Source organism: Callospermophilus lateralis, chromosome 12 (genome assembly GCF_048772815.1).
Source record: "Callospermophilus lateralis isolate mCalLat2 chromosome 12, mCalLat2.hap1, whole genome shotgun sequence".
NCBI classification, from domain to species: domain Eukaryota; kingdom Metazoa; phylum Chordata; class Mammalia; order Rodentia; family Sciuridae; genus Callospermophilus; species Callospermophilus lateralis.
In genome coordinates, this window is record NC_135316.1 from 109,489,042 (window position 1) to 109,514,570 (window position 25,529).

Consider the following 25,529-nt stretch of genomic DNA (forward strand, 5'->3'; position numbering starts at 1 on the left):
TATTAGAAAACAATATTAAAAAGTGTTGCAACAAGAATGTGAAGCAACAGGAACTCTTGTATTCTTTTTTGAGGGGGCGGGGGAGGACTGGTGATTGAACCCAGAGTCTTAAGCACACTAGGCAAGCGCTCTACCACTGAGCTACATCCCCAGCTTGTTTTCACTAAGTTGCTGAGGCTGGCCTTGAACTTGTGATCCTCCTGCCTCAGCTCTGAGTTGTTGAGATTATAGGCATGCGCCATTGCACCTGGCTCAGGAACTCCCTTTCATTGCTGGTGGGAGTACACCTGACTCGCCATTTTGGAAGACAATCTGGCAGTTTCTTACAAACCAAATGTAGTCTTACCGTATGATCCAGCAAACCACACTCCTTGGAATTAACCTGAAGCTAAAAACTTACATACAAACAAAAGCCTGTGCACAGGTGTTCACTGCACCTTTAATTACAGCTGCCAAAACCTGGAAGCAACAAGATGTCCTTTAGGGAAGGAATGGATTAAAAAATCTCAGTGTACCTGGACAATGGAAGATTATTCAGTATCAAAGAAAAATGAACCCTCAAGCCCTGGTAATGCAGAGGGAACCAGAATGCATATGACTAAGAGGAAGAAGTCAATCTGAAAAGCTTGGACCACAAGATTTCAACTCCGGGACACTGGAAAAGCAATGGAAGGAGTGACAGACCAGCAGTCACCAGGGAGGGTACACAGGGCAGAGGTGTGCAGGCAGTAACTGCTGGGCCATGCCATCTCTGCATCTGTCCAATCCACAGAACCCATGGCACTAGGAGGATTCTAAGCTATGCCCTTGGGTGACACAGACAGTCCATGTTGCTCATCCACTGTGACAAATGGACACTCTAGTGGTGATGCTGGCAATGGGCAAGGGTCAGCCACTGCAGGGGAAGAGGTCACAGCAACTCTTGAAGCCTACACTTAATCCTGCTGTGCACCCAAAGCAGCTCAAATAAAAAATAAAGTCCATCAAAATAAAATAAAAGACTGCAGCTGATACTAGAACGCATAACTCTCACAAATCCCTGTACCTCGAAGGTACCCTAACACCTGCTCGTAGCCACAGCTCACGTGAGGATAGCCCCCCTATTCAGGGAGCAGGGTAAAGTTAACAAATACAATTTCTGAGAAGTCACATAAATAATGCTAAAATAATTAGGTTTAAATGGCAGTCTTCAGGACAGGAAGATAGTACACCTCTCTTGGACAACTTATCTTTTGGGTTTCTGCTTGTAGTCTGCAGTGGAGACAGCACATAACAGATCCCAGTGTGCTGGTGGGACTCAGTACATGACAGGAGCAAGCCACAGGAGTGTCGAAATGTACCTATCATGCCACGAACACAGGGGAACAGGAGAGTGGGTGAGCAGCTCGGCTCTCAGAGCAGGGCCGGGTGGAGCCGCTGCACCTGCTGCTGAACGCCACACTCCATGATCAGGGCAGGGTCAATGTCACCATTTCTGAGCAAGTCAAGGCCCAGCTCAGACCTTGCTCTCTGGAACCCACGTGAGGCTGAAGCTTGGGGCCCAGAGGGCAAGCTCGGCACCCACCTGGCTCTCCAGCAGGCCCAGGTGCCACGCCGACCAGTCTGCCATACTTGTCTCCTCTTGACTGCAGATCAAAGTAGACGTTGCCTGTTTCACGAGACAGTTAGGCATTCATCACTTCTTGTCTGAAATATCAGCATCTCTCAAGGTTGATATCTAACGAGTTATTAGAATTTAAATACAGAAGATGGCATCCTTCACTTGACCCCTTTTGCTATATTTTAAAGCCAGAATTAACAGGGACTTAGAATCTCGATCTGACCACACCCTGGGCACCTTTCATTCAGAGATTCCGCTTGCTGAGGTGTCACGGGCAACTAACTTTTGCGGCCCACTGACAAACGATGTACCTATGGAGAGAGAGGCCCAGGGATAAACCCTAACATGAAGGACATGTCTGGGAGGTCTTGCTCTTGTCCCCAAGCTTTGTTATACAAATTCCTAAGCTAAACTGAAAGGAGACCACAATGAACGCCTGTACACCTCCCATAGATTCCAAACTGGTACAAGACCAGCTCTCCAGGCCCATCTTCTCCTGGAATAGGGAAACGCAAGAGTTTTGTGGGGAGTCGCACACAGTGGGAAATCCCAGAACTTTTTTTTTGCAATGTGGGGGATTGATAGGCATGTGCTCTACTGAAGAGTTACAACCCAGACCAACCCCAGCACAGTTTTGCTGCAGGAACCAAATTCAGACAGACAATTAGCACTCAGCCTGTTCCACAACTTGAATGTGTCTAGCTTCTTGAAACCCCAACAGCATTACTCAAAGACCAGTTCTGATAACATAAAGCCTACCTTTTACTGTTGAATAGGCATACCCACGAGCAATTATTCCTTCAATGAACGAGATTATCTGAGGAATGTTTTCAGTTACTCTCAAGTACACTGTTGGAGGGAGAACCTGGAAGAAAGCAGAGACACAACCATGTTTCCCTCGTTTTAAATCACAGCACAGGATTCAGCTCGACCTAACTGCAGCCATGCTCGAGTCATGACTCCATGACTGCCTCAGAGCAGCCCCAGTCAGTTCTGCCCGAAGTTTCCCAGCAGAGTATAGACCGACAAAGCCGTAAGTGGTGTGTGGGACTTTGCAACTGGACCCTGGCACCAGGAACTCTTATTAGTTTATGATCAACCAGGTCCACTCTAACCAGGATGAAGTCACTTTTGTCCTAATCCATAAATATGCCCCTTTCTGACCCAAATTGCACGAATCCAACTCATCTACTGCTGCACAGGATCATGCTGCTGCCTGTAAGCCCCAACGAACTGCACCCTGTGCGGTCCTGGGTCTGTCAGCCTCCTTCGGTCTCACAGTGGCACACTGGGACCAGTCCTCATACACTCAGACTGACTGCTCTGGAACACATAGGTCAGGTACTGCTGCCCTTCACAGTCCCAGCACACTTTCCTCATGGAAAGAAAAGCCAACCAAACACTTTACCTTCAGGGCTGCCATGTCCTGCTTAAAATCTTCTTCATACAGACTGGCCAGTGCAGCAGGTGACACCCTCATCTGCAGAAGGACCGGATGAGCATGTTAGAGCCCAAGACCCCACTGGAACCACAGAGGCAGGCGCCCCACAAATGCTCTTCTCCACACCAAAGGCCTCCTGGAGATGGAATCAGGCCACCAAAGCCCACCAGGAGGGAGGGACTGCATGAGCGCGGCTGGGTCCAGAGGGGCATTAATTCCAGGTCCTACACTTGCACCAGGAGCTTAACTAGTTGAAGGCTTACTGACCTGTTCTCTGGTTAGAGAAAAGAAGAAATGAACAGTGTCACAATTTCCATTATATAAGAAACAAACAAACAACACTTCTCCAAAACAGGGCAGAGCCAGATCTAGTCTTCTTGTGCACGTGCTGCTGGGCTGGGGCCCAGCTGCACCATGTGGGCAGGCGCTCTGCCATTGAGAGGCAAAGCCCCTCCCTTCAGGAGGAAAGAAGTGGTCAGAAACACATTTGAGAGGAGATCCCTACAGAAACATTTTGAAAGTAATTCAACATACTAATCAGGGGTACCAAAGCCCTGAGGTCATGTGGCTGGGCTCCTGGGAATGGATGAGGCCACCAAAGGCCACCAAAGCAGCATGTTGCACCTTGAATGTTGGGTGCATTTGGGGCACAGGACTGTAGCTCCTGCCAGATTTTTAAGAAGGCTGGACCTGGACTCATCTAGGTGTGTCACTGTCCAACAGGGACACACCATGAACAGAGGCTCCGAGGCTGCCGGCCTCACATTTGCAGCCACAACATGCCACCTCTATCACATGCTAGACTTGCCTCTGACCTGCTCTGTGAAATAGGTCTCCTCTCCTTATGGGTGAAGATATTTCTGCTCCAGAGCATTAAGAATCATCTTTCTCAAGTTTCTCAATGCTACACCTGAGGCTGGGCAGCCACATCACCTGAGGCCTGTGTTCCTCCTGCCCAGGGCTCTGAAAGGGTACCATCATCCCAGAAACCAGGCCAGTGAGGACTCACTGAAGCTGCTTACCCGGCTGTCCTTTCAGCCCCGTGTGCTTGGCAAATCAACAAGCTAAACCTCGCAGCCTTTGCTTTCTCTGAAACATGGAAATAACCCCACCCAGTCATCCCCCAGACCACTCTGAAGCCTCGCTATGTACGAGGAGAGAACGGCCCTGTGAGGAGAGAACACAGGGGCTGGGGTGTAGCTCAGGGCTGTAGCACTGGCCCAACATGGTGAGGCTCTGGACTCATCCCCAGCACTGCAGACAACCAAGCAGAAAACACAGCAGCACCACCATTAAAAACAGCAAGAACTCAGCACCTAGCACCAGGCATAGTCCCGCTCCTGGGGCACAGTTCTGTGGCGAACACAAACCATTTAGTAAAGAAATAGGTTAAATAAATAGTCATCCAGAGGATGAGACCAAACAAAAATATGTTTTCTTGCCACATGGGAAGTTTCAAGTACTATGTGATTTTGGACCTAAAGATCTATAGGTTGCTCTTCTTTACCTATTTCTAATGTCTTCTTCTGCATAGATAATTCACCTCCAGATTTCAAATGACTTAAAGGGTACACACTGGCTTCCCTCCCAGGAAACACCTTGGCCAGTTCTCACTACCATGAATGTGGCTAATTCGTGTGTCAGATGCGGCCCACCCTGCTCAACTCCTGGCTTCTCCTAGCAGCACACGACATCCCAGATCTCTGCACTGCAGACAGAGCTACACTGTTCTTTGCAAAGGCTGCCTGTACCCCATCTCCCAGGTGTGTGGTAGCTACTTAACCCATCCCTGCAGAAGGGCAGTCTCAACTTTGCTGTTACAAACGCAGCCACACACATCTCACAACACCTGCCCCCAACCGTCTCTGAGCTGTACACCTGGATGGGAAATGCTGGTCAGAGGGGGCATGCACACATACTTGACTGGCCATTGCCAAAGTGCCCTCTGTGGGAATCACTACTGACACCTGACCAGCAACACCAAGGTCATCTCCTTCCCGCACCCTCACCAGCACAGTGTTGGCAAACTTCTAGACTCTGTCCCTGTAACACCCAAAGGCTTTTCTGTTATAATTGTAATTTAAACTAATTTTATTTAGAGTGAGTTAGAATATCTCACATATTTAGGAACCAATCTTATTTAATGACTTCTAACTCCCCCGTTCATTTTTCTATTGAGTTGTGGTCTTTTTCTTATTGATTTGTAGAAAGTAATTTTATATAAAAGAAGTTAACCTTTTATCTGTGATATAAGTTTCAACTTTTTTCAACGTTAAGGTTATGGCATGTAGAACCTTTTATTTTTACATTTTTTAATTTTTTGTATTTCTGAATCTTTTCTCAGAAGTGGCTTCTGGGTTTGGAAAACTGGGAAAAGCCTTCCCCTACTTGAGGCTCTAGGAGTGTCCTGGGGTTTCTTACAGTAATCTGTGGATCTATTCCTTTTAGATTTAAATGTTTAATCTGCCTCAAATTTGGCTTATTTGGTATGTTTTGTTCTCCAGATGGCTAACCAACTGTCAACACTTTTTAATGAATAGTCTACCTTTTCCCCTATGGATCTGAAATGCCATCTTTTACCATACAACAGATCCCCCTTAATTATTGGGCCTATGCGTGGACTGTCTCGTGGGGTCCACTGCTTGTTTTCTCAGGTTCTGTACAATCTGATTTTCAGAGCCTTGACAGGGACAGAAGGCAGGTCAGGGGCTGCTGGGGCAGTGGGCGGGAGGCAGACGGAATCTGGGTCACTTGGGGTTAAAGGGCCATGTGTCCACAGAGCACACCATCTCCACATCCATCCCAAACGCTTATGAATGAATGACACACGCAGCTCACTACAGACCAGTAATGCAAATAAATAAATATAATAATAATAATAAATGAAAACAGAGCATTCTCCTCGGCTTTTAACTGTGTTTTCATGTGGTGGGACCACTCCTCAACATTCTTCTTTGGGTCTTTGTACTCCTGCTGTTTTTGCTGCTCCACATGAACTGAGTGTCCACTCACCTAGTCTGACGGGACTACCGTGCACACAGACACCAGGGACACATGCACTGAGAGGCTCACCAACTACTGTCCACACCAACAGCTCGCCCCATCCACAAAGGGGCACGCCGGCTCAGGAGCCCAGCCCCAGGAACCTGTCCACAGAGAACGTCCACACGAATGCCAGTCGACTGCTGTGAGGTCAAGGAGGGGAATCACACTCTAAAAGTCGAACCACTGAATTTAATTTTCTTTGTGTGTCCCAAAGCACTCTACCACTGAGCCACTCCACCACAAAGTTCAATTTCTGAGCAGCTAGTCACGCCACATGTTGGCACAGAACTGCTCTCTCACTGTGACAGGATCCCAGACAATGCTGACATGGGGACATGTCCTTGTTACGTTGGGTTATTTCCTAGCTGTCCCTCATCACCCCGGGGCACTTCAAGCTAGAGCTCTCCCCCACAGGGAACTCTGTTATGCTGGGCCCTCTGCACTCAGACTGAGCCTCAAGATGTTCTGGAACATTCCACCTTCTTTCCAGGAAGCATGGGGCGCTATTTCTAGGCGAGAACTACAATAGACTCCCCTTATCCTGAAGCAAAGAGAGCGAGGGCTTGAACCATGGAGACAGCTGGAGACAGCCGAATGACTCTCTCAGCATGAATGCTGCCATGCAGATGTGCCAGGCCTCTTGACTCCTACTGCAGACCTATTTGAAATCTGTGGGCTTAGCCCTGACAAACTGAAAATACACCCCAGGAATTAAAGTCAAGGGAACAACTCAGAAAAGTGTGATGTTGCAGCTGGGCATGGTAGCACATGCCTGTGATCCCAGATACTCAGGAGGCTGAGGCAGGAAGATATCAAGTTTGAGGCTAGCCTGGACAACTCATGAGACCCTGTCTCACTTTTTTTTTTTCTAATGAAATCTATTTTTTAAAGGCATGTAGTTCAACGGTAAAGCACTTGTCTAACATGTGTGAGACCCTGGTTCAGTCCCTACTACCTTCCCACCCCAAAACACGTAATGTTGTGATTTAAAATATTTTTAAAACAAGTCTTTGCGCAGAGGGCATGAAGACATCAACCATCATGACAAACCTGCACTAGAAGCAGCCCACGGAGAGGGACGAAACCAGTGTGGTGACCCTCACAGCCACACTGCTCTGCCTCAGAAAGGAGGAGCGCTGACCTAGGCGAGGACATGGATGAGCGTGAGGCCGTGATGCTCTGCAAAGTGAGCCACTGCCAAGGAACAGACACTGCCAGTGTCATGCATGGGGAGTCCATAGAGACAGGGTGGGAGCTCCAGGGGCTGGGGAGAGGCCAGGGAGTCGTCGGGGGAACAGACTTTCAGGTGTGAAAGACGAGTGCGCTCTGGACAGGATGGCAGGACGGTGCTCACAGGGTAAAGGTGCTGCTGCCGGGGGCCCATACCCAGCTAAAGGTCGTGTTACATTACTAAAAATAGGAAGAAAACAAAAAAGTCATTTTTGCCTTCAAAAAATCTGCATTAGGGCTGGGTTGTTGGCATGAATGAGCCAGGGGGTTTAATCCTCAGCACCACATAAAATAGAGGTACTGTGTCCATCTACAACTAAAAAACACATAAAAACAGTCTGCATCAGATTTTCTCAAAAAGCCTTTTGCTGAACACTGAAAAACATGTCCTCCTAAGCATGGTTTCAGATGTGATTACTATATAGAAGTGGGGCACTATTTCTAGGAGAGAACTACAATACACTCCCCTTATCTATGCGGACATGTTCTAAGACCCCCCAGTGGATGTCTGGAATCACAGTATACTGAGCCCTGTGCATACTGTGGCTTTCCCTACATGTACACACATATGGCAAAGTTTAATTTGTGATTTTTCCCTACATGTACATACATATATTAGAGTTTAATTTATATATTACACAAAGTAAAAGGTTTATAGCGACAAATGAGGATACAATACAACAGTTCTCACAGCTTCTCTTTGACACACCCGAAGTGTTCTTGGCTTTGAGGCCATGGCTGAACACAAGTGGCAAGCCCCTGTCAGTCTACCTGATGGGCAGATGGCAGGTGAGCGCAGGTGGAGTGTGGGGGCGCTCCAGTCATGCTGCCCAGAACACCGCACAAGCTAAAACTGGTAAATCATTTATTTCTGGAATTTTCAATTTAAGATCTTAGACCACAGCTGACCATGGGTAACTGACACCTTGGAAAGAGAAACTGAGGACAGGGAGGAATACAGCAATCTGTTATAGCAGCACAGAATGGACCAAGACAGACAGCTTCCAATCAGCCAGACTTCAGGGAAGTCCCACTCTGGAAGACTACTAGGAATATGTGCTCTATTAAACCCAGCCCAAGCCCTACCCCCAAACCCAGCAGGCAGTCTGCAGAAGCACTGAAGAGGAGGGCACTTTGCCTGTCCAGGGGGCTGGGCTAGGCGAGGGCTCCAGTGAGCCTCTCCACCTCACACGTGTTGGGAGTTCCCACTGTGACAAGTATTTGCACCAGCACTGAAAGGCAAAGGTACTGAAAAACTATCCTAAGATAACTGTTCACAAAAACATGAGGTCAGCCTCACTGATGGTCTTCATCAGACTCAGGAGGATGCGTGCTGTGCTGCGTGACGGCACTATCAGCCACTCACACCATCATACCAGTAGGCACAGTGTTCCGAGGAGGCGGGAGGGAACACATTCCTAATTCCCAGCAGCAAGGAATTCAGAAAAGACAAAGTTGAGGGCCCACAAAGCCCTCTGGCAGAGGTGATATGCAGGACACAGCACCCCCAGGCACCCGGGAGAGCTCAGGGAGGTTCCCAACCTTCCACCTGTCTGGCAAGGATATTCTCACCCACCAAGTCTTTTGAGGCTCTGACAGGTGTGGAACCAGACCTTGTTGGGGCCCTCAACCTGAGCAGGAAAGACATGCTTGCTGCCAATGCCTCAGTACCTGAGCCATTCACACCTGCAAGGCCCTGCTGGAAGGGCCTGCAGCCAGAAGCCCAGGGCCTGTGGCCCTGACCCAAAGTCTACACAAGCTGCAGACTCTTCCATACTCCCTACCCTTCCCTGTAAAATGTAGAAATGTCCTTCAAAGTGAAAGTCCTATCAAGTTTGAGACTGTCAAGAATGTAAGATAAAGAAGGGGTGAAGACCAAGGACCTTTACAGGCTGAGGGAAACTCAGACGCAGGAACTAAAGGGTAGAAGATTCCAGAAGGGTCCTAGACCAGAAGAGAAAGGAGGAACTGCAGGGATGGAGATGACCCTGGGATGGGCCTGTGGCGGGGACGGCTAAGCCCCCGACATCAACACACTGCATCATGCCCACTTCCTGGCTGGGAGGGACACAGGGTAACAATGCAGGTCCTTATTCCTGGAAGAGTCACAATGTGTGTTCAGCAGAGGGGCACCAAGCTGGAGAGAGCCTACACAAAGAGAAGATGAAAGTGCACACAGCAGAGTCATGGCGAGAAATCCTGGGCAGGGTGTGGGCAGTCTTTGTACTGTTCCTGCAGTTACTCTGCAGATGACAGTCTTTCAAGAAAAAAAATTTTTTTGATTAGTAAAATTACTTTATTTTCCTCTCGTATTTGCTTTATATCTTGCTTTAAAAAGTTATGAAGTTCACAACTTTATACCAAAACGTAAGAAGACTAGGCTATTTGCTTATAACCTTTTTTTTTTGCATATGATGATATTAAGCTGGTATCAATTTATTTATTTATTTTTATAAACATTTTTCAAGAAAAATTTAAACCTTAAGTAAAATGTGTTAACAAAAGCACAAGCTCTGCCCCACCCAACCAGTGTGTGCAGAGACAGAGTGTTCCCAGTACAAAAGCCCCTTCTATCAAGAAACAGAAATGAAAGGCGCCAGCAGCAGAAACACAGGACGCCCAATGCCAAGAGCCAGCTGCCTGGGGGAGAGAGCATCGCCTCCCTGCAGGGTGAGGGCGCGTAGGACATCCCTGTGGAGTGAGGCTTCGGGGCCACCATTCCACAGGTCTCACTGCCTTTCCTAGCCACTACAATATGGTCACATCTACTGGGCCACGTATGAATGACAAGGTGTGAGAACAACTTGTAAAATAGGAAAAAAAGCAGCTGCCACCGATGGAGCAAGTGTTGATGAACAGACACCTTCTGTGCTTACCTCATGGGCTCTTTTGATGATTTTGTCATCCACGTCTGTAACACCCATCACCATGACTATGTTGCACCCAAAAACCTTGGTTAGGATCCTTCGAATTATATCAAATCTAACATATGAACTGAAAGAAAAAAATGTTGGGCTCTCTTTAGATTGCGCAAAACCATTATTATTATCCTTGAAAAAGTGCATTATAATTTAACATCCTGCTACCTAACTTGAACTGAGTAACACAAGCCATGGCCAAATGGGGCTAGTACAAGGAACAGCCTTCTGACTGACGGGGTCCCTCAGGAAAAGCTGACAATGGAATTGCATCAACTTCAGGACACAATGTTAGCATTTTTTAGTTTTAGAGCTGTTGAGTGAATTTACATCTATTTAAATGTATAAAAATTCACTCATAATACAATCTTATAAGGTAGTTATAATACTGAGAGTTTTTGCTATTCTTGTTCATGTTCTAGAATAGTTCTAGTTTCTCACTAACATGAAATGCATAAACAGGACAAGTGCGATCCTCTTAGGGATGCATCAGGTTACTCCTAAGAATATGAAACATTCTAGAAATGCAAAACCAGCAGCTTGTTTATCTGCCATGCTGAAGTGAGTCAGATTTTAAAACCAAGAGAGTTTAGAAGCATTTTAACAACTCAAGGCTTGTACTCTTTTCTGAACTGAATGGGCAAAAACATGTGAAAACCACGAGGCTATTCTCCCATGAAAGCAACCTTGAAACTCCAGGTCAGCTAATCTCATGCTCATCTCTATCATCCATGCAGTCTCTCTAAATCTGAGTTCACAAAATCATTTTCCTCCAGAAAGAAAATCCTAGCACTTTAATGGTCTCCTCCTAAAGCACACACAAACACAGGTTAGGCCAGAGCTTGACCATAATGATAAAACTACCTCCAAAAACTCCTTGCCAAGATATTTACCCTCTCAGAGGCTCAGTCTGATTATTTATAAACTGGGCAAAATTCCACTAACTCACAGGACTGTTATGCATGCAGGCGCTCGGGCAGCATGAACTCCAAAGAACACAAGCTATCGCTACCATCTTCATCTCCATGGCCCTCTGGAGGTGGAAAAGACTCCACAGAATTGAAATTATTATTATTATTATTTGGGGGGGTATCAGGGATTGAACTCAGGAGCACTTGACTACTGAGTCACATCCCCAGCCCTATTTTGTATTTTATTTAGAGACAAGGTCTCAATAGGTTGCTTAGTGCCTCACTGTTGCTGAGGCTGGCTTTGAACTCGTGATCCTCCCGAGCCACTGAGATTACAGGCATGAGCCACTGTGCCTGGTCAGAATTGAGATTTAAAAGAAACAACTAACAGGGACCTAAAACAAATGGCAACAAGACTTGGGTGACATACTCCAGAACTCAGGCTGAGCCCCAGAAGTGCCCTCAGGAAAAGGCAGAACTGGCAGGGGCTGAAAAGTGGGTTGTATTCATGGTAGCTGCTCCTGGGCATGCACACTCTGCAGTGCCAGACAGCCAAAGTCAGATGCACAGGCATCAAGAGCTAGAGACCTACAAACAAACAGAACAAAGCAAAAACAAAAAGAGAACCAGAGGCCTCCAAGGCCTCCTGTAACTCCCCTGACGACCACACGGTGTCAGCCAGGAGTGCCATGAGCCAGGAGTGTCACTCGCAGCCTGCTCCCCAAGCATTGAGTGATGACATCCCAAACCCACTGGATGACTGCTAAGGTCCCTTGGACTCCCAGAGTTTTCACTAGAGACACTTCCTCTCCACTCCATCCCTAAAAGACGGAATCTCAACTGCTGGGACCAGATAATGCAACACCCTCCCTGCCTGGCTCCAGCCGGCCCCTCCAATCCCCTAGATGAACCAAACTGGCTGATTTGTTTTCCCCAAGCAGGACTGGCACTTCTCTGCCAACCTCTTCTGGATGCCTCTTTTGGTTGAGCTGAGCTCTGACCAGGCTCCAAGTGCCTTGTGAAGCAGGCCCTCTCTGGTCCCCGCTCTGTTGGTGCTGAAATAATTATGCCATGCTAATGAAATTAAATGATTAAGCCTACAGCCACTGAAACAGTCACAGGCCTAAGATGTGGGAAGGAAGGTGAAGAGCCTGGAGTGGGCAAGAGGTGGGGACCTCCTGTCAGCCACATTCAGTTCAGTCCGCAGGGACAGCAGCCAGGCCAAGAGAATGTCAGTGGAGCAAATGGGCCTAGCTTTCCCCAGTCCCTCTGAAGGCACTAGGTGTGCAGAGTACATAACAGCCATGATGTCAAGAGGGAAAGTGCATGGTGAGAGGCAGACCAAGCTACACCCCTGCTCCAATGTTCCGTAGTGTGTGACTCAGGAAGGCCACCATCCTCAATAATGGCTGAGCCCTTAAAACACATCACACAGCAAGTGCAAGTTAAACAGGATTTTATGAGTATTCAGTCCTAAAATTGCTGTAAAGATTTTTAAAAGAATGGGATATTATCATCCCCATCTCAAAGATGATGAAACCAGGATTGAAGCCTGGCCCACCTGTAATCCTAGCAACTCAGGAGGCTGAGGTAGGAGGGCCAGATGGCCAGTTGGAGGCCAGCCTCAGCAACTTAGCCAGACCCTGGTTCAAAATAGAAAAATAAAAAGAGGGCTAGGGATGTAGCTCAATAGTAGAGCGCCTCTGGGTTCAATCTCCTGTACCACAAGAAAAATGAAAGAAACTAGGATTTGAGCAAGAAAGTGAGTTATCCAATGCCAGGAAGCTAATAAATGTCACCCCCTCCCCCAACACACGCTGGCCTCTTGATCTCACCAAAGCCCTGACACAAACACCTAATTCCAAAACTTTTTACTATGTAGTGGCACCCCACCTCCTCCAAAAAATAAAATCTTAACTAAGCTTCTCCAAAAATCTTCATCACAATTGATTTATTTAAGACTATAAGCAAAAGTTCAATGTAATTAAACTTCCTATTTTCCTGTTACTCTATTTTACTTGGCCACTGACCTGGAAGAGATCAGTACTCCAGGTGCTGAAGGCCCCTTTACTTGTTTTTCACAAACGTGTATCTAATATAGTAGTTTGTAGAAGTGTGTTTGCAATTGCAAAATGTGATTAAAAAAAAAATCCTTTAACAAGGCCTCTGGCCTTGAGCTGGGCTTCACAGAGATGTCTCCATTTCTAAGATAAGAGAAGTTACCAATTGGGCTCCATGGTAACAGCTGGCAGGGGAGGAAAGGAAGGGGTGAAGAAGCTCTCCCCTTCTCAGGCACTGTCCTTGAAGGGTTAACTTGCCCAGAACAGTGAAAAGCTGCTTTTATGAGAACTTCTGCAGGCTGTGAACTTCTGAGCCCCTCCCCTTACATTCTGGGTATATGAAACTACCTGAACTTGAGGTTCAGGGGATTAATTGATTACAGCAAAAACTGTGGCCTCTGAACCTGGCCGCAGCCAAATAAAACTGTTTCCTGCTGTCTTCAGTGCCTTGCCTCCTCTGCCCCTACAGCAGCTACTCCACACTGCCTCCCTGAATTACTACTCAAACCAAATGAAACTATTACTGTTCTTCCCACGAAGTCTGGGATGTAGTAATTTAGTAATTATTCAGTACCCTTAAATTGTCACTTTAGAGATTTTAAAAGCCCGTAAAGGTTTATTCTTTCCCAAATAAATGGTCCCTTGACATGTGAAAACTAAAATCCAGGAAACTCACCAAGCATGGCCAAGGTGTGCGTGATCGTATACAGTTGGTCCACAGCTATACCTGGGAACAAGTTAAGACCCATCACGTGAAACACCTGCATTCTCAGCTGCAGGACCCCACACGCACGCCCTTCAGGCAACCTGCGCTGCGCGTGCCCAGGTCCCAGGCTGGCAGCGCTGCCCACCGCACTTGTCCTCCACGCACAGACCACCGACCCCGCCCGCAAGCCGCACAGCCCTCCGCCCAGCCCGCGCACCAGGAGGTGGCGTCCGCGCGGGCTACAATCAGCGGGTCCTTCCTGCCCGTGAGGCTGTTGTACACCTGCACGCCCGTGTCGCGGCCCTCCGGCTGTAACCAGGCCCGCCCGCGCCCCTCGCACGCCGTCCGGCTCAGCCCCGGGCCCAGCGCGGCTGGGAGCGGGCGGGCGAGCAGGCCGAACGCCCGCGTCCGTAGCATGTCCTCGGCGGGCGAGGGACTGAGACGCGCCAGGCTACGCAGGCACAGCGCGCCGCCTGGATCCCCGCCCACCAGCCCGAGCCATGCCTGTCCCTCCAGAGGCTCCGCAAAGCCAGCCCGAGGCTCGCCCCGCCTACCGAGGCCTCGCCCACCAGCTCGAAACGGCCCGGAGCCCGCCCAGGCCACACCCCGGGAGAGCCCCGCCCGCCGCCGGAAGAGGAGGTGGCAACCGCCCCAGCTCGGGGCTGGCCTCGGCGCCGGGGCGTGGGGCGAGAGGCGGGCGGAGAGGCGGGAGGGCTGCAGGGATAGGCAGGCCTGCGGCGCTTTCCCTCCTAGCGCAGGTCGCGCTGCACACCCTTGGGGACGCAGTGCGAGCCCGGGCTCAGAGGCCTCTCCGCGGCGGCGAACCCGCGGCCGCAGCGAGGGGAGATGGACCTTTGGACCTCGCCGGCCCGCGAAGCACGTCTGCACCTTAACATGCATCATGTATGCATCCCAAGAAAATGTGCACCCTACATGCAGAATGTATGTATCCTAACACTGCACCCCAACATTCACACAGCATGTCTGCATCACAATACAACGTGCAGCCCCACACACAGTACAAAAGTGCCTCAGAGCTCTCTTGGGGGTCTCTGGATGAAAGACTAGACTAGAAGACCTTCCCATTCATCAAGTACATGTAGCAGGAACTGCCTGCTTGGGATTCATTTTAACAGTAAAACAGCCATCATCCATTCTTTGAGAACAAAAATGTTCTGAGAGTTACTTTCAAATAATATCGACAAATGTGCCCCTGTTGACAGTTTGCAAAACAATCTAAAAAAAAAAAAAAATCCCTTTGCTTTTCAGTTCTCAAAACAACAGTTTCTTCAGTTCTTTTTTTAGTTTTATGTTCTCTTAAAAGGCAAAGTAGAGACAAACAAATGTGTTCCTAGAGTACTCAAATTTTTTTTCTCAAGGTCCTGGAATCCAACTCTGCAATTGTTTCAAGCTAAACTATAGTCGAATGTTCTCGTGCACAAAGTTAAATTGTACCAAATTAGAAGCCCAAATACATCTTGCTAACCCTTCATGCTCCATACCTGTTGTAAATTCTCTGGAATACCCCACTTCCTCACTGCCAGTGCAATACTTGTCTTGATGTTATTTTGTAATTGTCTCTTGTTTCTTTCTAGTGAAATGTGTATGTTTCTCTCCTAGAGATTGAAAATTTTTTAACTTATTATTTTTAAACACTGCACTAAATTCAGAAAAGGACTCGTTGAATGTTGCTGAATTATAGTCTGTCATGAAGTCCACTTAGGAGAGAGGAAGATTGGGCAGTAAAATACCAGATAGAGAAAGCTTTGATTCTAATCAGAGAAATGCCAGTTTTAAAAAAAAAAGGACAAGAGCTGGGCCGGTAATCTGGGAGGTGGAGACAGGAAGATTGCAGGTTTGACGCCAGCCTCAGCAATTTAGAAAGCCCTAAGCAATTTAGTGAGATTCTATCTCAAAATAAAAAATGAAAGGGGCTGGGAATGGAGCTCAGTGGTAACTCTGGGTTCAATCCCAAATTCCAAAACAAACAAACAAAAGCTGGGATGCATGAGAAATCCAGAGAAAAGAGTTACAGTAGAAGTTTGGGGGAAAAAAAGATTTAATAACACTGACATCCAAATCCTACACATGAATCTGGATAGCTGAAAAAAAAAAAAATTAATCTGGCTAGGTGGCATATTTGGATTGGCCTAAGAAAATCATGACTTTAAATTAACAATGATATCTTTTGTTTTTAGAAAACTAGTAATGTATTCAGCTTTTGACTGGCACCAATTCTATTTTTTCTTACAACTTTTGGGAATCCCCAAGCAATGATAAATAAAATCTAATATTTAATGATGAAAAATATTGTTTTTGCACAATGAATACTACAGTGACTCGGACGATTTACTAGCACATATAACTAAAAAGAGAATCTGTTAATTTGAAGCCATATCCTGCCTAATCTAGGTCAGAATAAATTAAAATTGATTCCAAAATATTATTAATGCCATTTTTTAGTCCTTAATGACAATAAAATATAGTTCTCAGGATTACATTTTCATTTTTTGGGAGTAGTGGGGGGTACCCTGATTTGAGCTCAGGGGCACTCACCACTGAACCGCATCCCAGCCCTGTTTTGTATTTTATTTAAAAACAGGGTCTCATTGAGTTGCTTAGCACCTCGCCTTTGCTGAGGCTGGCTTTGAACTTAAAATTCTCTAGCCTCAGCCTCTCATGCCGCTGGGATTATGGAGATGTGCCACCACACCCAGGTCCATTTTCTTTCAAGGCAAAATCATGAAAATCCAAAGTAGAGGAGATTATGGTGACATATCATTTAGGGACTTTCAAGTTTAAGATGGATTAGTTATTGATTAAAAAAAAATATTTGAAGTTGTAGATGGACAGCATGACTTTGTTAATTTTTCTTTTTAATGTGGTGCTAAGAATCAAACCCAGTGCCTCACACATGCTAGGCAAGCACTCTGCCACTGAACTACAGCCCCAGCCCACCTCAAAACATGAACTGTACATTCATTTCTTCATAGGTTTGAATGCTTTTAGTTAAACTAGAAACATAATCTTGTTTATTTATTTACTTATTGTGATGGAGATCAAACCCAGGGCCTGGGATGGAACCAGAGCCTTGCACATGCTAGACAACTGCTCTAGCCTGACATGTAATTTTAGAAAAAAGTTTTAATGTGTAGTTTAGTAGTACACCACAAAGCAAAACTGAAACAGTCAGGATTCTTCAAAAATTGAGCACTGTTCCTTAGTACCATATTTAAAATGCAAGATAAATGGTTATTTTATCTATTGGTATTCTAGGCATGTTCAGAAAACACTTTCTGACTTTTTACCCTAAGGGGCGGATTAATTGTTTTATGGAGGTCAAACTGCTTATTCACTTCTGTCTTCCAAGCACATAAAACAGTAGTTGGCACGTGGTGGACTACTCAAATATTTCCAGTTGAATGAATAAGAAGCCTTTTGGTTTATGCATCTGTGAAGTTCACGAAGAAGAAGAATTATTCAGATAGTATTGTGACTTTTTGAAAAATAAGCTAGTTCTAACTCCAGCTTATTTTTTTTTTTTATCTTTGTTTTCTGATACTGGGGATTGAATCCAGAGGTGCTTGAGCTACATCCCCAGCCTTTTTTATTTTCTGAGACAGGGTCCTGCTAAATTACTGAGGTCAGCCTCTAAAATATGCCATCTTACTGCCTGAGCCTCCCCAGCAGCTTGGATCACAGCCCTGCACCACTGAGCCTGGCCAGCTAGATTATTTTTGAATGGGATAAATTCTTGCTAACCTTTATTCTTGAGTCCAGATTAAAAACTGTTCATTCTCAGGCCAATGACTGCTAGGATTAAAAGAACCTAGACAGGTTCTCTTTTTTGCTATTGTGCTTTTAAGTTACTTACATGTTCTTTGCGAAAAAGGCATATTTAAAATTCAACCTTGCACCCCCTTCTACACTTTATTCACTTCATGTTTCTCTTCCCACACGTCACAGTGTTTTGTGCTAACCAGGGGCCAATGAATCGTGTGGTCGAAATGAAACTTCGTTTCGTCCTTTAGCACCGCAGCAACGCTCCAATGTGAACAATCCAATTCAAAATACAGCTCAATCCAGTCTCCTCTGCTGCCCTAATATCCACGTCACAAAATAACCTACGGGTCCAGGGAATGCGCACCCCAGCGGTAAACACTCTATTTACAAATGCTGAATTAGATTAGTCCGAAATTGTGCTGGATTATACAGGAAACTAAAAAATTGCAACAGATATGTTTCACGTAACATTTCAAATCTTCAAATACTAGAAAGTGTGCCCGTTTAAACTGCAAGTGTCTGCGGCCGCGCGTCCAGATTTGCAGCAGGATAAATCCGGGACTCCAGCGGAACCCTACGCTGCTTAAACGGAGACAGGGGAAACCGGGGAGGCGCGGCCGGGGCTGGGTCTCCGCTCCGCACTCGGCCACAGGCCACCCTACGCGGGACCCTTCTGCCCAGCGCCGCTGCCAGTCAGCCAGAGCAGAAGCCAAGCGGAGGGGCCGAGACCCGACGGCACGCAACTCCAGTTGCAGCGATCGAAAGCCAGCCCAAGGGAACCACAGCGGAACGCGGACAAAGGCGGGAGCGCCGCCGGGGCGTGGCCACCACCGAGAGGCGTGGCTTGTCCCGGAAAGGGCGGGGCGGACCATCCGGTCGTCTAGGCGACGGAGGGCTCAGAGCCGGGCTTTTCAGAAAGTCTTAAATCCTGGAGCCATGGTGGAAGGGAGGTTAAAGAGGGTTCGGGGCGTCAAAGGACATCAAAGTGCCGCCAGCGCCCCAGGTGTTGGCGGTCCTTCCAAAAGGTGGGGAGTGGAGAGCGCTCGGAGGGCACCTAACGGGCCAGGAATCAGGGAAGCATCTTTTCCGCCGGCCCGCCCTCCGCAGAGGCTCGGTCCCAGGGAGCAGCTTTGCTCTCGGGCCCCTTTGTCTCCAAGCCGTTCCAAACTGAGCTCCAGGAGGTGACAAAGGGAAGGCAGTGGTGAACAGCGCAGCCGCGGGAGCCGCCAAGGCTGCTGGGAGTGGTGGTCCTGCCGCGCTACAGTACTCGGTCCCCCTCCCGCGCGGGCCTTGGCCGCTGCCGATGCTAGTGCGCTTGCGCCAGCACTTCCGCCCCTCCAGTGCCCACCCGCTCTGCCGCCCTCCAGACTTTAGTAGTAGGAGCCTAGGAGGAGCCCGAATTTGTCACGCCCCCTCTCCGTCTTGATTGGCCGCAGAGGTAAGGTCTGCAAGTGGATTGGCTCTCCGGGTTGCCAGTTCTTTTCCGGCTCGTACTTATATTGCGCGGCGGGGCGGGGACGAGTAGAGTGAGGCCGGGAGAGGTAATGGTGGTTTGCCACTGTCGGAGTCTCTCAGGCGGCCGTCCCGCGGCCAGTCAGGTCCTGGGAAGGTCTTCAGCGGAGCAGGCCACCACCCAGCGTCTCCCGGCCGGCGTGCAACGCCTCCCAACAGCCTCGCCATCAAGTGCCAAACTCCTAGTAAAGTTTGCGCCTCGCCCGTCGCCCCAGCCCGGCGGCCCTGTCGCTGTCCCTTCCGCGACCCTCGCCCCAGCGAAAGTGACGGGAAAGGCCACGCCCCCTCGCAGGCCGGCATCGCTGCCCTCCGCCCCCCGGCCCGGGACGGTGAGGGGCGTGAATGCGGCGGGGGCGGGGCCGCCGCCGGGAGCGGGCGGGGGGGTGGGGCGCATGCGCGGTGCGCGCGGGGCTGAATGTTTCCCAAGTGTTTGAAACTGGTATTTGGGTTTTCCACGTTGGACAAGTGCGGCGCGGCGGGCTGCCGAGCGCGCCCTTCCCGCTGCCCGCCCCGCTCGGCTCCCCTCCCCGCCCGGCGGCGGTGGGCGGCGGCGGCCGCGGCGCTCGGCCCTCTCCCGGGTGTGTGCGCGCTCGTACGCGCGGCCCCCCGCGCCCGCCTGCCGCTTGGGAGGGGGCCTGCGCGGCCGGTGGGGCGTGAGCCCGGGAGCCTCCGCCACCGCGGCCCGCGCCCGCAGGCGCCGGGGTCCCCGCGACCCCGGCAGATGTAGCCGCTGGCCGGGCCGGGCCGGAGCGGCGGGGGGGCGCGGGAGAGGGAGAGCTTTGCATTTTGCAGTGCTGTTTTGAGGGGGGCGGGGGGTTGGAGGAAGCGGAAAGCCGCGCCGAGTCGCCGGGGACCTCCGGGGTGAACCATGTTGAGTCCTGCCAACGGGGAGCAGATCCACCTGGTGAACTATGTGGAGGATTACCTGGACTCTATCGAGTCTCTGCCTTTCGACCTGCAGAGGAACGTCTCGCTGATGCGGGAGATCGACGCGAAATACCAAGGTACGGCGGTGATGGATGGGCGGGGGCGGCCGCGTCCATCCCCGCGGTCCGGGCCGCCGCCGCCGGCTGGTCCTGCTGGACCCGGAGGGAGCGGCGGCCCCTGCGGCGGCCTCGTCGGGACAGGAACAAAAGGTCTGGGGCGCCTTTGATCCGCCAAGGTCCTTGTGTGCGGAGCCGGGACCCGGAGGGGGAAGGAGCGCGAGCGGCGCGCTGCAAGGCTGCGCGACCGAAGCGCTCTTTGTAGTGAAGTGATGAGGCGGGTGCTGCGGGGGAGGGGGCGCGGGGCTCCGCCGCGTCCTCGGGGAGGGGGCTCGGGCGGCGGCGCGAGCGAAGGGGTGTGCGAGCGCTTCGGCTGCGGGGCGCGGGCTTGGCGGCTGCAGGGACGGCTGCGGGCCGCGGTGCCCGCGGACCCTAGCGCCGCCCGGGCCCCTCGGCGCCGTACCCCACCCGGTCCTGCATCCGAGTGTTACATAAAGTACGGGGCAGGGCTCTATCGGGGTCGTGACTGCCCCCGCCCAGCCCCCTCCGGCCCTTGGCGCTGGACATGGAGCGGGGCCGACCGGGAGGGGCGACACCGCCGGTGTAGTTTGCGGAGGATGAGGGCTTTTCTCGGGTGTGCAGTAGGAAGGGAAGGGAAGGGGAGGAGCGGAGGCGGGGAAGGCGCCCATCTGTGCTGCGCTCGGGGGGCGCTGGCCGACTTCTGGTTGGAGAGGAATGTGGCAGGTGAGGGGACCTGTGGGTCCTTTCCTGCAGACCCAGCCGCCCGGAGTGGCAAAGAGGTGGAGGCTTAGTGTCTGCCGGGAATTGTTCGCTGTTAGGGAAACTTTACCGCGGATCAGTCAAGGCACTGGGGGTTGTGTTTTGAACGTGGATCGTCTCTGCGAGTTTACTAATGTTTACGGGGCTGCGCAGCAGGGAAACGGAAGCGTTGGAGGGGGTGAAATGGAAGGCAGGCTAGCTTGCGAAACACACCAGAGAACCCTGCCCGGAAAGCGCCCCTGCGCGCTCTGCTCCGGACGTAGCTTCGCAGCGACTTTTATAGGAAGTTAATTAGCATATTGCGGAACGTTCCGCCTTAGCACCCTAGTGATTGGCCTTGGCGTCTCCGTGGAATGTCCTTATGAATCTGTTGCGTAGCAATTGGTGACCAGGCCGGATGAGGGCGGGCCTTGCGTAATGACTGGCATGGATCTGTTTCCGCTGTCTTTTTTTCCTCTTTCTGAGAGGGGCGGGGCGGGAGGGCGGAGGTCGAGTTGATTTGAATGTCTTCGGGTCGCCCGGCCTCCCGCCTCGAATTGGGTCCTGGCACTGGGGGGGTGGGCTGTACTCTTCGGCACTGCGCTTTGATTGGAGCGATCCTGTCCTCCGCTCTCCGGCCCCTCGATCCCCATAGGCGGTGGCAATCGGGGCGGGGCGCGCTTTCCTCTTCCCATTGGCGGGAGTCGGTCCGCCTCGACCCTTTTCCTTGGCTCCGCTGACGACTGAGCCCAGCTACTTCCGGGCACGGTGCGATGGCTGCCGCCGGCTCTTTGGCGCTGGGTCTGGCCATCCGCCCAGTCCCTGTGGCTCGCGCTGCCTCTGCTGAGCCGAGGGTGCGGCGCGTGTGACCCAGAATCGCGAGTGACCGAGGGTTGTGTTCCTGGGGATCCGGCTTTGAGGATGGTGCCCGAGACGCGACGAGCCTGCCCGACACAGGGGTCTCAGGAACCTGAAGCGAGAGGCAGCGTCGGCGGGTTTGGGGTCTTAGGGCCGCGAGTTCTGGGATTCTGTCTGTGTCACCCAGGAAAGCTGTTGTCTACGCCTGATGGTAGAGCTTACCGCGCCGCCCTCCGCCTAACGTGCGCGCCCTACACCGCCTAGCGCCACCCTGCCCTCCTGCATCTGTCCCTGCAGCGAGCCGGCCGTGGGTGTTGAGGTGTCGCCAGAGCCCCAGGACACTAAACCAAGCCTTTCCTTTAAAACTTGTTGCAAGTCTAACCTCCTTGACAGCCTGTGCTTGGTAAGCATCAGATGTAGATAAACCCATAGGGTGGGGTTAGTTATCATGGTATTAGGTGATTTGAATTTTTTTTCCAAGTTTGAAAATGCTAAGGGAAGTCCGTACAACTTTTTATAAAATTTGCAGTTTTCATCATTTGACAGACCAAATTAAACTTGCTGCAATCTCAAGATTTAAGGTTTTTATAATGCTGGTACTTTGATGTGGGATATTTTTAGAAAATAGGGTCAGCAGCAGTCTGAAGATGAGCTTTTGGGGTAGAAGAAGCAGTTTGCCCTGGCAGAATACCTCCTATTTAGCAGTGGTGTTAATAACATTGTTTATTGCTCTTTGTGACTTTGTTGATAAAGTACTTTGCTTAGAACATCTAAGAAATGCATGCAATTGTTTAGACAGCAGAATATTAAAAATAAATGGCATAAGCTCATTTTAATATCTGATAAAATAAGTTGGATCAGTTGATTTGTTGAGTTAATTAAGGCTGTGAGGCTAGTCATTCCACCTTTTTGGTAGTAAGGTCTGTATGGTTCCTCTGGGAAATATCTTCAGAGTTTGGAATATAATCTTAACCATTCATTGTTCTTCTTGTTGGCTTAAGCTCATGTGTTTACTCTAGTGACAGGTTTGTCTTTATTTTTTTTCTCCCTCTTGGTACTGGAATCAAACCAAGGGGTATTCCATCATGGAATTACATCCCCAGTCCTTTTTATTTTGTAATGTGAGACAGGGTCTCACTAAATTGCCTATGTTGGACTCAAACTTACTATCCTCCTGCCTCAGTGTCTCTGAGTTACTGGGATTACAGGTGTGTGCCACCACTCCCAGCCAGGTTTATACCTTACAGCTAAAGAGATCCGAAAGCTCAGTGGGTGGTAATATTCCAGACATTCCCTCCAACTCCCTCCCCTTCTCATCCACTTCCTAATTGAAGAGTGTAGGGTGTCTGTTTTAAAAGACCATAAGAAGATTTCAGGATTGAAATGTATACTATTTTTTTTAAGTAACTGGGAATTTCTAGGTATTTTAATAGTTTTTTTTTGTAAGAATATATAGTTTTGCTTTAATTGGATTATTTAATAGCTTTTATTTCTTTAATTACATTTGCCAAAATACATTTTAAAATCACATGCATTGTCTTCAGATTGTTTTTGAGTCTACTGGCTTTTGTAGCTCTAAAAATGGAATTGCTATAAAAAATAAAATCCGATATTTTTGTTTGAAAGCAACACTAAATTGTCTGTTTTATTGTGACCAAACCATTGTTATTTTCAGTAGTGCCCAATAACACCCTGGAAAGGCCCTAAAGTAACAGGTGACTGAGGGCCTTGGTCATTAAGTGGTCTGATCCTGGGCCTTTTAACCCCAGGCATAACCATTGTCAAAATCTGTGTACGTTCTCTCACAGGGTATTTTAGACGTTGATACGTTAGAATAAAAGCTGTTATTAGAGAAAAATTTGAATACAAATGGTGGAATTTTAAGATCTAATTATCAATTTAATAGGAAAAAAAATTTAGCCCCAACCACTTTTACCTAAATTGGAACTTTTCAGGGATGCTTCTGAACTGTGTCCAGTCCCTTGGGGTATTTCGAGAGACAAATAAGAAGGTACTTGGCTAAACAGGAACTATGTTGATGTTGCACTTTGTTCAACAGTGAGAAAGTCTCTGGAAAGGCCTACAGGTGGTAAGATTTGTATATGAAAAGTTTGCCTGGGTCTTATCTATCCTTAGCAGTTACTTTTTTTATAGACTAAAGAGTTAAATAAAAGGCTTATTTAATCGAGTGGATTTCTTCACTAGTATTTATATTTATAGCTTGGATGTGTAATTTATATTATTTTGTTTATAGAAATCCTGAAGGAATTGGACGAATATTACGAGAAATTTAAACGAGAGACAGATGGTGCCCAGAAACGACGAGTGTTACACTGCATCCAGAGAGCCCTGATTCGGAGCCAGGAACTGGGCGATGAGAAGATTCAGATTGTGAGTCAGATGGTGGAGCTGGTGGAGAACCGGACCAGACAAGTGGATAGTCATGTGGAACTCTTTGAAACACATCAGGAAATCAATGACACCACTGGCAACAGTGGCAAAGCTGGCCAAGATAAGTCAAAGAATGAGACAATCACTCAGGCAGAAAAGCCGAATAACAAACGTTCCCGGAGGCAACGCAACAATGAGAATCGAGAAAATGCATCTAATAATCATGACCATGATGACATCACCTCAGGAACACCCAAGGAGAAGAAAGCAAAGACCTCGAAGAAGAAAAAACGCTCTAAGGCCAAAGCAGAGAGGGAAGCATCCCCTGCAGACCTTCCCATCGACCCAAATGAGCCCACGTACTGTCTGTGCAATCAGGTCTCCTATGGAGAAATGATAGGTTGCGACAATGACGAGTGCCCCATCGAATGGTTCCACTTCTCATGCGTGGGACTCAATCATAAACCAAAGGGCAAGTGGTACTGTCCCAAGTGTCGGGGGGAAAATGAGAAAACAATGGACAAAGCATTGGAGAAGTCCAAAAAGGAGAGAGCCTATAACAGGTAGTTTGTGGACATGCACTAGTAGTGGGGAAAACAGAACCAGCTAGTGTATTTATTACATTGCCACCTGTGCTGAGGTGTGAGGATTGTCAAATGTGTATTTTCAAGGAATGTTGGAGAAGGCACCGTTCCCTTCACAGGGATGGCAGTGACTCTCTCCACCTTTTGTTCTCACTGGTATATGTGTGTAAGAAGACAGTGGTCTGTGGATCAGCATTTTAGGAACTACAAATATAGGTTTCAATTAAACACTTACGTGAGTCTCAGACTGATTTTTTTTTTTTTTTTCTTCTGTGTGTGGGGGGATGACTTGGAAGCAACCTAATACATTGTGATAAGAAAAGATCTACCTATTTTATTTTAATAAAAAATAATGTTACATATTATGAACATTTTTTTAATCAGCTGGGTTGCTAAAGTACAGCCTACAGCACGTTCTTTTCTTGTACCATAATGTACATCCATATAACAATTCAATAACAAAGGTTCAAAGTTGGAAGATTATTTTTAAGAAGGTACATGGTCAGTGGAAAAGTGCCCAACAAGCCCCAGACCTTGGGTTTATCCCCAGCTCTGCAAAAACAGGTAAAGGGTTAAATTTTACGTGGCAAATATTTTATATACTGGCCTGATCCCCAAATGGCCATTTTTAAATGATTGGGTTCATTTTTATTATGAACCCAAAAGAAGTGGTCTAGTGATAGAATTTAAATCACGCTTTTGCTATCATAGATCATAGTGTGGTCATCTTTAACTTATGTCAAGTGTA

General features: G+C 48.7%; 2 protein-coding genes across 8 annotated transcripts in view; one reads left to right on the forward strand and one right to left on the reverse strand.

Moving 5' to 3' along the window:
- The window catches only part of Cars2 (cysteinyl-tRNA synthetase 2, mitochondrial), a 41,212-nt gene extending 26,870 nt beyond the window's left edge, over positions 1-14,342 (reverse strand). For 2 of the 4 annotated variants that reach the window (XM_076872643.2, XM_076872642.2), the window contains exons 1-6: positions 14,129-14,342; positions 13,882-13,932; positions 10,193-10,310; positions 3,009-3,080; positions 2,360-2,465; positions 1,565-1,648 (exon numbers count right to left, since the gene is read on the reverse strand). In XM_076872643.2, coding sequence (XP_076728758.2) covers positions 1,565-1,648; positions 2,360-2,465; positions 3,009-3,080; positions 10,193-10,310; positions 13,882-13,932; positions 14,129-14,328 — 631 coding nt within the window. In that variant the 5' untranslated portion in view covers positions 14,329-14,342. The remainder of the gene's footprint in view (positions 1-1,564; positions 1,649-2,359; positions 2,466-3,008; positions 3,081-10,192; positions 10,311-13,881; positions 13,933-14,128) is intronic. The other 2 variants (XM_076872644.2, XM_076872645.2) reach the window with 2 other exon arrangements.
- Positions 14,343-18,650: 4,308 nt separating this feature from the next.
- Positions 18,651-25,015, forward strand: Ing1 (inhibitor of growth family member 1). 4 transcript variants are annotated; one of them, XM_076872653.2, is made up of 2 exons: positions 18,651-19,132; positions 24,061-25,015. In XM_076872653.2, the coding sequence occupies exon 2, from the start codon at positions 24,207-24,209 to the stop codon at positions 24,762-24,764; it is 558 nt and encodes a 185-aa protein (XP_076728768.1). In that variant the 5' UTR covers positions 18,651-19,132; positions 24,061-24,206; the 3' UTR covers positions 24,765-25,015. The 4 variants fall into 4 exon arrangements, with proteins under 4 accessions (XP_076728768.1, XP_076728769.1, XP_076728766.1 ...); XM_076872654.2 differs by lacking the exon at positions 18,651-19,132 and adding an exon at positions 19,235-19,535; XM_076872651.2 differs by lacking the exon at positions 18,651-19,132 and adding an exon at positions 19,887-20,210.
- Positions 25,016-25,529: the final 514 nt, after the last annotated feature.

Bases quoted from the DNA above. Each gene is read 5' to 3' on its own strand.
- Ing1 (XM_076872651.2), top strand. From the start codon at position 20,075: ATGTTGAGTCCTGCCAACGGGGAGCAGATCCACCTGGTGAACTATGTG. The intron at 20,211-24,060 runs GTACGGCGGTGA...TTTTGTTTATAG, and splicing joins GATCGACGCGAAATACCAAG to AAATCCTGAAGGAATTGGAC.